The sequence below is a fragment of the Notolepis coatsorum genome (assembly GCF_963971535.1).
Source record: "Notolepis coatsorum genome assembly, chromosome: 2".
Taxonomy (NCBI): Eukaryota; Metazoa; Chordata; class Actinopteri; order Aulopiformes; family Paralepididae; genus Notolepis; species Notolepis coatsorum.
Window position 1 is genome coordinate 193,477,704 of NC_140166.1, and position 9,406 is coordinate 193,487,109.

At 42.9% G+C, this 9,406-nt stretch overlaps 2 protein-coding genes across 2 annotated transcripts; one reads left to right on the forward strand and one right to left on the reverse strand.

Moving 5' to 3' along the window:
• Positions 1–766: 766 nt before the first annotated feature.
• Positions 767–2,864, reverse strand: LOC311223669 (kelch-like protein 23; the record flags this gene model as incomplete). Its single annotated transcript, XM_084308441.1, has 3 exons — positions 767–1,070; positions 1,272–1,683; positions 1,886–2,864. The coding sequence occupies 3 exons, from the start codon at positions 2,862–2,864 to the stop codon at positions 767–769; spliced, it is 1,695 nt and encodes a 564-aa protein (XP_084164567.1).
• Positions 2,865–3,594: 730 nt separating this feature from the next.
• lsm7 (LSM7 homolog, U6 small nuclear RNA and mRNA degradation associated) lies at positions 3,595–8,039 on the forward strand. Its single transcript, XM_084308893.1, has 4 exons — positions 3,595–3,621; positions 3,926–4,016; positions 6,271–6,342; positions 7,577–8,039. The coding sequence occupies exons 1-4, from the start codon at positions 3,616–3,618 to the stop codon at positions 7,717–7,719; spliced, it is 312 nt and encodes a 103-aa protein (XP_084165019.1). The 5' UTR covers positions 3,595–3,615; the 3' UTR covers positions 7,720–8,039.
• The last annotated feature ends 1,367 nt before the right edge of the window (positions 8,040–9,406 follow it).

Sequence of the window (9,406 nt, forward strand, 5' to 3'; positions counted from 1 at the left end):
ACTTTTTGGGGGGATTTGTACTTTACTCAAGTATTATTAGGTTTGTATACTTGTACTTTTACTCGATTACATTTCAGAGAAAGAAAACCATACTTTTTACTCCTTACATTTAAAATGCAGACCTACAAAGTACAAAGTACAAATCCCACAGGTCCAACCATTTGAATTAGTATATTTGTTTCTCTGGTTAACTAACGTTAACGTTATTAATCCTGCGGCCTCACTTTATTTAAAAACAGCCAATCAAATCCCCATCAATGGAAAATGAACCCGCCCATACCCATGCTGATTGGTCCTTGTGCAAGACTAGAAAGCGGCGATCTTTGATTAAACACCATCAGAAGAATAGACAGTCAGAAAAAAAGTTTTCACTTTTACTTTTTAGTTTTAAGTACATTTAAAAGTAGAAACTTTTTGACTTTTACTCAAGTGTGTTTCTAGCCAGATACTCTGACTTTAACTTGAGTACGATTTTGAGACTATACCCACACTTAAGTATAATTTCTGGGTACTTTTTACACCCCTGGTTTATGTAAACGTTTACACAATGTATAGCCCAGTTACACTGGTAAAAAATGTGGCATTCACAGACCTACCCAAAGATTCTGCTTATTTATGTACATTATACAGGTACATAACAACAAACTCCTTCTTTTGCAAAGGCTCTCGTAGAAGCCAGATTCGACACGTCTTCTAGAATTAGCCCAGATTTATAGCAGATTGCATGGTAGCTCGTTGGCACCTCCTTCAATTGCAATGGGTGCCGTCATGTGATCATTCGGATATTGACACACCCTCTGAGGGGCACGGGGCAAGGTATGGCATCATCCATCACAATGCAGGTGTCTATGTAGGGGTCCAGAAGCACCATGTTAGGGAATGCTTTGTTGGTCTTTTTCTCACTGACCAGGTATATCTGGCCATTGAGTGTAGCACAGCCACAGAAGAACTTCCTGTCCAGGCAATCCTCCGATAGAACTGTCCACTCGTCGGTCTCCACGTCTAGACGCAGTGCCTGGCCTCCAAACAGATAGAGTGCACCGTTGAGCTCTGTAGCTAGAAGGTCATACCTGGGAATTGGGCAAAAATTATTTATACAATTTGCTAGTTACTACTTGTGCCATCAGTATCCTACCAACAAGGGATAAAGGGATGAAGGGTTAAGCTGAAGCTTAATTACATGCCAATCATTACATTACGTAATACTGTACATATTCGTGTAGGGATAAACATTTGCTGATTTATGACTTGTGATTTGTAATTTCACCCACCGTGGAAACGGAGAGTAGGAGACCACATCCCATTGGTCCTCCTTCACTAGGTACCGTTGGACTCCACTGTACACGTCCCCATTTTCATCCAATCCACAGGCTACATAGACACAGGGCCCTAGAGTAGCAGTGGCTGCCCTCTCCACAGCCCTCACCATGGGGCTGACAGCCTCCCAGCCACTCTCTGATCCCAGGACTAGCCTCTCTACATCAGCCAGAAGCCCCTCACCTATACTGCCCCCCATAACATACACAGCTGACTCAAGCCCCACAGAGCAGTGGCTATGTCTGGACTTCTGCAGGGCTGGCCCATCCACCCAGCGCTGGTTCCCACATTCATAAATCCTGACCCAATCCACGTTGAACCAGAACACGTCACGGAAGTAGCCGCCTGTCACGACCATGTTGTCCCCTGAGTGATGGCAGAATGAGCAAATAATACGGTTACAAATACGTTGAATCAGACTGAATATGGGTAATGTATAATGTATCATGATGTATGGTCTCATAAATGTATGGTATAGGATTATAAAATTAATGACTGCATTTTCCACATGGAACCATAAATATGCATTGTGTCACCATCATATCATGCTTCTTCATCAAACCATTACCTACTGCAGCCACAGAGTACTGGGTGAGGTTCTTCCTCTGTAGAGGGGCACAGCTCTGCCATCTGCCACTGCGGGGGAGAAACTGGTACAACGCCTGTTTCTCCCGATCATGGGGCCCACCCAGAACAAACAGAGTCTCTCTAGCCTTGACCCGTTGTATTGACTTGCCCATCGTCCAAGCGGCAGGGACATTTTCATTCAGTTTACAGATGAGTTTGGCCCTTGGGTCAGTCCCTTTGATCCCGGTTAACAACTCTGTGATATAGGGTAAGGAAAGACTCTCGGGCCTCACCAGCTCAACTAGCTCCAGGAAGTGTTCTTCTCGTTTGGGGTCAAAGGTTGCCCAACGCAGGGTGACCTCCAGGGCCAGGTCATCTTTAGCGATGGAGAGGTCGTCGCTGGCGAGAAGGTCAGCCATGCTCTCCTTGGACAGAGACATGAAATCCTCGTCAGAGGTGATGGCAGAGAAGTGTGTGAGGACCACCTGTCTCGCTGCCATGTACAGCTGTGTGCAGCCCAGCTGCCAGGCATAGGCCATCATCCCCAAGCAGTTGCTGAGGTGGAGCTCCCTCTCCAGGAACTTGCAACACAGCAGCCTAGCTCGCTCCAGCTGGAGGAAGTCTGCAGTCTCGAGTATCCCCAAAACATTCTCTCTGTCCAATGCTAGATTGGATTTCTGAGTGTATTCCATCAAGATCCGGAACTGCTCCCGGCCCACTCCTTTGATCTCAACGTGCCATTTGCGGCTTTCTATGCCACAGCCAAAGAAGAGGGCCCTGAAGTAAGGGCTCTGGAGGGCCAGTCGTTGACGGTTGACATAGAAACACTCCCCTTCTACCTGTAGCATGACGTCAGGGATCACATCAGGCTCGGGTTCTTCTTCTTCATCTTCATCTTCCTCCACTATATTCTTCTCATTGGAAGCAGTCGTGAGGCTCAAGCTCTGATTCTCCAGCTCCTTGTCTGCTCTGCTGGCCATGTCTCAACAGACACCACACCAACAACCTTCTGCTATGTGTGTGTTGTCCTCTCTTTCTGCTTCAGAGCGCGCCAACCTGTGGTATTAATAGTTCATTACCCCTGACTGCCTATTGGCTACCCCACCGATGTAACATGGTCAGTTTGGAGAGCAGATGCTAATTATAACTCAAGGGACTTCTGCATACCAGCAAGACATTAGTTCAATATCCAGTGGTATTTTATTATACAATAATGTTTTTGAACTGAGACATTTTTAAGTATGTATTTTCTCTAGGAAAACTTTATTTTATCAGACAGTGGAAACAGTCTATTATTTTCAAATTATCCTAAATCAGTGTCAATGGTGATTGATTGATTGATTGAAAACTTTATTAACAGATTGCAGATTGGGTACAGTGCAGTACAGCTCAATACGGATGCAGACCAGAGAAAGACTTTCGTCTTGTTTACATCAGGGTCCCCCATTTTCAATTCATCATAACATAATGACACACACGACATATAGATAGACAGTACTGCTACTAATGGAAGTCACCATAGATGTATAGTGTTGTAACTTGTGTTCGTTATTTTCATGTGTTGGTCTCATACATTAGCTGTAATCTTAGCTTTTTCAGCCACAGGGAAGCCCCGCCCAGACGTCGGGCTTTCGGCTCTGCAGATATCCCCTATTGGCCACAGGGGCTCAACGATTTGATTGGTGGAATAATTCACAGGTCAAAGTTGAACTTCCGGATCGTTCAGCAAACATGGCGGTAAGTGCGTATGTCTTTCGTTTGAATTTAAGCCTGTTATAAAATATATAGCTATATGAATCATATAATATATATTTAAATTGTGTTGTTGGCTAGTGGTTTGTATTCTAAACGCCCCCAAGGCATAAAACAACCGCACACTGTCTAAATATACGAAGTAGTTATGCATTAGCCTCATGCTAACTTGTTAGCCAAGCAAAGATAGCTCAACGTTGCTTTTCTCCACGTCAGTATTCCTGGCTAACGTTAGTTAAATTGTAACGTTACTTGGTGATCCAAACAAACGATTTAATTTATCCTGCAGGATAAAGAGAAGAAGAAGAAGGAGAGTATCTTTGATCTATCAAAATACATTGATAAACCAATTCGTGTGAAGTTTCAAGGAGGACGAGAAGGTTTGTAACGTCATGAATGAATGAATGAAGTATACGAACAGATCGAAAAATACCTCGCGGAAAAAAATCTAATCTACGAATTCCAATCTGGCTTCAGAACATCCCACTCCACTGACACATGCCTTCTCTACTTGAACGACCACATCAAACAAGAGGTGGACGCGGGCAAATACTGCGGCATGGTCATGCTGGACCTACAAAAGGCCTTCGACACTGTCAATCACACCATTCTGATTGACAAGCTAAAAGCAATTGGTTTTGATAGTTTATCAGTGAGCTGGATACAATCCTACCTGGAGGGGAGGGAACAGATGGTGGAAGTAAACGGTACCCTATCCCCCCCCCTCACAGTGAGCTGTGGTGTTCCACAAGGAAGCATACTAGGACCGCTACTATTCCTAATTTATGCAAATGACATGTCGTCAGCTTGTGACTGCAACTTGTTCCTGTTTGCGGACGACTCAGCCCTGCTGGTCTCTGACAAGAACAAGTTACAGGTTGAAAAAGCCCTCAGCTCGGAACTAGGCAAAATCTGCATATGGCTCGCCGACAACAAACTATCATTACACATGGGCAAAACAGAGTCCATTCTCTTCGGTTCAAATAACAAACTCAGCAAGACTGACGACTTCTCGGTTACAGTGGGTGACAATATTGTCACAAGGAAAGATGAAATTACCTACCTGGGTTCCATCCTAGAGGCTAATCTTTCCTGTGACAAAATGGCATCCAATGTAATAAAAAAAGTCAACCAACGAACGCGATTCTTGTACCGGATCTCCTCTCTGGTAAACAAGAATACCCTGAAGACTCTAGCAGGAGCACTCATTCAAGGGTACTACGACTATGCTTGCACCTCATGGTACCAAAGCACCTCAAAGGCACTAAAAAACAAATTACAAACATCTCAAAACAAGCTAGTCAGACTACTACTTGACCTGACTCCTAGAACCCACCTCACCCCTGCCCACTTTGACAACCTAGGATGGCTTAGAGTAGACGACAGAGTACAGCAACTTGCAATGGGCCTGGTCTACAAGATACACTACGCGACCAAGGTACCCATGTACATGTCAAAATACTTCCCAAAGGTCAGTGAATACCACGATCACAACACCAGAGGGAGCTCCACAAATCATGTAAAACCCAGATTCGGCTCAAACAAGGGACTAAACACGTTTCGCAATTATGCCACATCAATGTGGAACGCCCTGCCTAAAGCTGTAAAGGAATGTGAATCACTACCCACCTTCAAAAACACTCTCAAAAAACACCTACGTGAGACTGCAATTCGAAACTGGCCCCTACAAATGTCCTAACCTAGTTGTACAGTAAATGACCAAGTAAGGCTTTGTCAACATTCCAATGTACAGTGTAAAATGTGTGTGTGTCCCCTACCCAACCCCCCCCCCCCCCCCCCCCCCCACCTCCAATGTACAGCCCTCACCCAACCCACCCAACCCCACCCCACCAACCTCCTCCAATGTACAGTTTCTACGCCAAATGTATATACACTCCTTTTCTGGACACTTTTGTATCACAAACAGTACTGTATTTGCAAATCTGATATGTCATAAATGTATAGATGTAGCAGTACTGTCTATCTGTATGTCATGTATGTCATATATGTTATGATGAATTGAAAATGGGGGACCCTGGTGGAAACAAGACGAAAGTCTTTCTCTGGTCTGCATCCCCTTAACAATTGTATGTATTGAGATGTACTGTACTGTACCCATTCTGCAATCTGTTAATAAACTTTTCAATCAATTCAATCAATCAATGAATGAGAACTTTATTTAACAGATTGCAGAATGGGTACAATACAGTACGGCTCAATACATACAATTGTTAAGGGGATGCAGACCTGAGAAAGACGTTTGTCTTGTTTCCATCAGGGTCCCCCATTTTCAATTCATAGTGTTATTAATTAATTAATCATGTTATTAAGTTACTTACTCTTGATCCTAGAATTGACGTTATCTAGGCTAGATTTGGCTGCTTTAGCTAAACAAACAAACATAGCTATATTAGACTGTTGCGTTTGCACCTGCTTTTCTTTTCTATCAATTAACATGGGATCATAAATTGTGCATAACGGCCATTTTTGGTACTGATTACAATCAAATAACAGGTGATCATCATTAAATGACAACCATGGCCAACGAGCTGTGTTAATGGCATGCGTCAAACAGCATGTCAATGCTACGAATAAGTCATTGCATTCTTAACTCCAACTGTGTTTCCTTCACAGCCAGTGGTGTCCTGAAAGGTTTTGATCCTCTGTTGAACCTGGTGTTGGACGGTACAATTGAATACATGCGTGGTAAGAGCCACAGGCCTACTTGAGCAGTGATGGGCAACTTTATTTGAGATTTGTTGTTTTCTGACCTGCCTACATATTCATAATTGTATGCCCCTTCAAACGCTGTTTTGAATCAGAACTGCACACCTCTATAATCTGGTAGGGGTAAGGGGTGTAACGGTACACAAAAACCACGGTTCGGCACGTACCTCGGTTTTGAAGTCAAGGTACGGGTTACCGGTACAGTGGGTGAAAGTTTGGCTTTCCATGTTCCACTCAGGGGTGATGTAGTGTAGTGTGCAACTAATTGTACTTGTAGGGCTGTCAATGAATATTCTATATTGAAATTAATAATCGACTTGTAAAATGTTTTAATAAATAGTTATATTAGATTGTGGGGAAAAAACAGCCCCCGGTGGGCGGACGTGAGTGGTACGGTACGGTCCACACTGAAACAGTTCGGTACGTGTATCTTTACACCCCTACTATCTGGAGTTTTCTTATGGTGGTTTGGTCCTGGTAGATGCCGTCCTTTTACCTTGGAATCATCTTAACTGAACTGAATATTTTTAAAAGCCACGATCCTTTGTATTATCATTAAAACATACATTTCTGGGGCGCACCGCATACTGCCTCGGCCTCGCAGACCTACGCGGCCGACCCGGGTTAACCTCCCGCTCCCGGGCTGATTTGTTGCATGTCCTCCCCACATCTTCTCCCGTTCTCCCTCATCTCTCGGTCTTGTATGACCAATAAAAGCTGTAAAAATGCTAAAATAAATCTTTAAAAAAAATTACATTGCTCCTTTTTTAGCTAATTGAGAAGAGTGATTATTGTAAATTAATGTGAGTTTTTGTTTACACCCTTGTGTGCAGACTGGGCCAGTGACAAAATGATTCCATTTGCCCACAATAGAGAAGAGTGGCATTTAATTATGGGGGGGGGGGTTACAATTTTGTTCCTTACATTCACTCAAACATTCACACACCAACGGCGGAGGCAACCATGCAAGGTGCCAACCTGCTCACCAGGAACAATTAGGGGTTAAGTGTTTGGCACTTCGACATGCCGCCCCGGAGGAGCGGGAATCCTAAAAGGGGACATTCCGATTACCAGACGACTGCTCTACCTCCTGAGCCACTGTCGTCGTCGTCCCCCACATTAGTACACCCATTGTGTACAGTAACCTACATTCAAGCACATGAGATAATGAGTAAATGGTTTTTGACTGTACGTCCTCATCATCTCCCTCCAGACCCAGATGACCAGTTCAAGCTGACAGAAGACACGAGGCAGCTGGGCCTGGTTGTCTGTAGAGGGACCTCTGTTGTGCTGATCTGCCCTCAGGATGGCATGGAGGCCATACCCAACCCCTTCATCCAACAGCAAGACGGCTAATGCATGCACACACATACTCTATTGTTCGGTATTCGTAAAACATTTTAGTTTCACAATCATTATTTTAGTTTTTTCAATCGTTTAACAGTAATTATGTACATATGATAAAGAAGATTTCTGTTGTGTATGAGGGTATGTATACAGAAAAAAAAATTGGCAGCACCTCACGTTTGTTTGTGTTGTGAAGGGCCTACTAGCTTGGGCAATGTTAACGGTAACATTTTCTTTTTATCTGGAATAAGAGAACATAGTGTTCATTAATTTTTTTACTGTTATTGGTTTTGATAAGAAAATAAATGTGAAAATTCAGTTGGATCTGATCAGTTGTGTGTAGGTTTTTTCTTGTGCCTTTTTTGTCCCACAGATTTCTTGCCACCAAAACTAGATGGCGGTATTTGTTTTCCCTCTGGCAAGAAAACCTGTCTTGTTTAATAAACGTTTAAGTCTGAATTAAGGATAGAATTGCACTCAAGGGGGGTACTGAGTGGTGCGTCAGCAAGGCACACAGGATCCTGAAGGCCCCAGCCACCCATTGGTTTTGATAAGAAAATAAATGAAAATTAATTTGGATCTGATCAGTTGTGTGTAGGTTCTTTCTTGTGCATTTTTTGTCCCACAGATTTCTTGCCACCAAAAAGGACTAGATGGAGTCTCAGGTCCACATCCAAATGAACACTGAACGGCTACTTCCACTGGGCAAACAGACAACTGATGGATCGACTGAATTATCACATTAGCAAACACACAAGCACCTTAAGTGACTTGCACACACAAGCACACTGCTGCTAACATATACCTTGTATTGTATAGATAGAATATACGTTGTGTATTATGTTTACCAATCTACGGTAGAAGAGCCGGGAAAAATAAGCATGTTTTTCTGAATGTACCTGTATGTACATAAAAAAATATGTATACTTGAGATGATAACAGCATGTCGATATCTGTCTAGCTACATTAAATCAGCAGTAGCATATGTCTTCAGTGTAAATGCTTGTTTAATACTTAAACAAGCATTTACTTTTTTAATAAATGTTTTACCATTTTAATTAAGCAGCCTGTCTTTTTTTCCAGACATTTTGAGATTGTTTTGTAATGTTGAAATTTTTAATAGTCTGTTAGGCTACTATGTAGGCCTATTCTGCAGGTCTACACCATGACTTTAGGTCCTGCCATGTACTGTAGAGCCTAATATATGAAGTGATTTCATGAACACAGATTAAGATCAATCCAGGACAATTTAAAATAGTTTAATCCAATACTAGGTTTAGGGCTAATTTATGTCTGCAATTATTTCTGAATGTTCAATTTGTTTCTCTCATAAGTAGTTGAACAATGTAGCATTTGGGTGGAATAAACATTTAAAACTCGGGTACTAGAAATGTGGTCAGCCAAATATTTGTTATTCAATTCGCTAGGTGGCGCTGTGGCAAATATGCAAAGAAACTAGTTCCTAAAACGTTAGGCCTCCGGCGCTGCACAATGTTGACACCGTGATTGCAACTCTTGTGTTCACCACTAGATGTCGTTTATTCTGAATATACTTCAATGACGTAACTTTTTTTTAAAGACAAAAGCCCGACTGGTCCTTCCAACTCTCGCCGGGTGCGGTGGCGTGCGCCTATAATCCAAGTCACTGGGTCTGGGAGGCTGAGGCTGGGGATCGCTTGGGCTCCGGAGTGTGCAT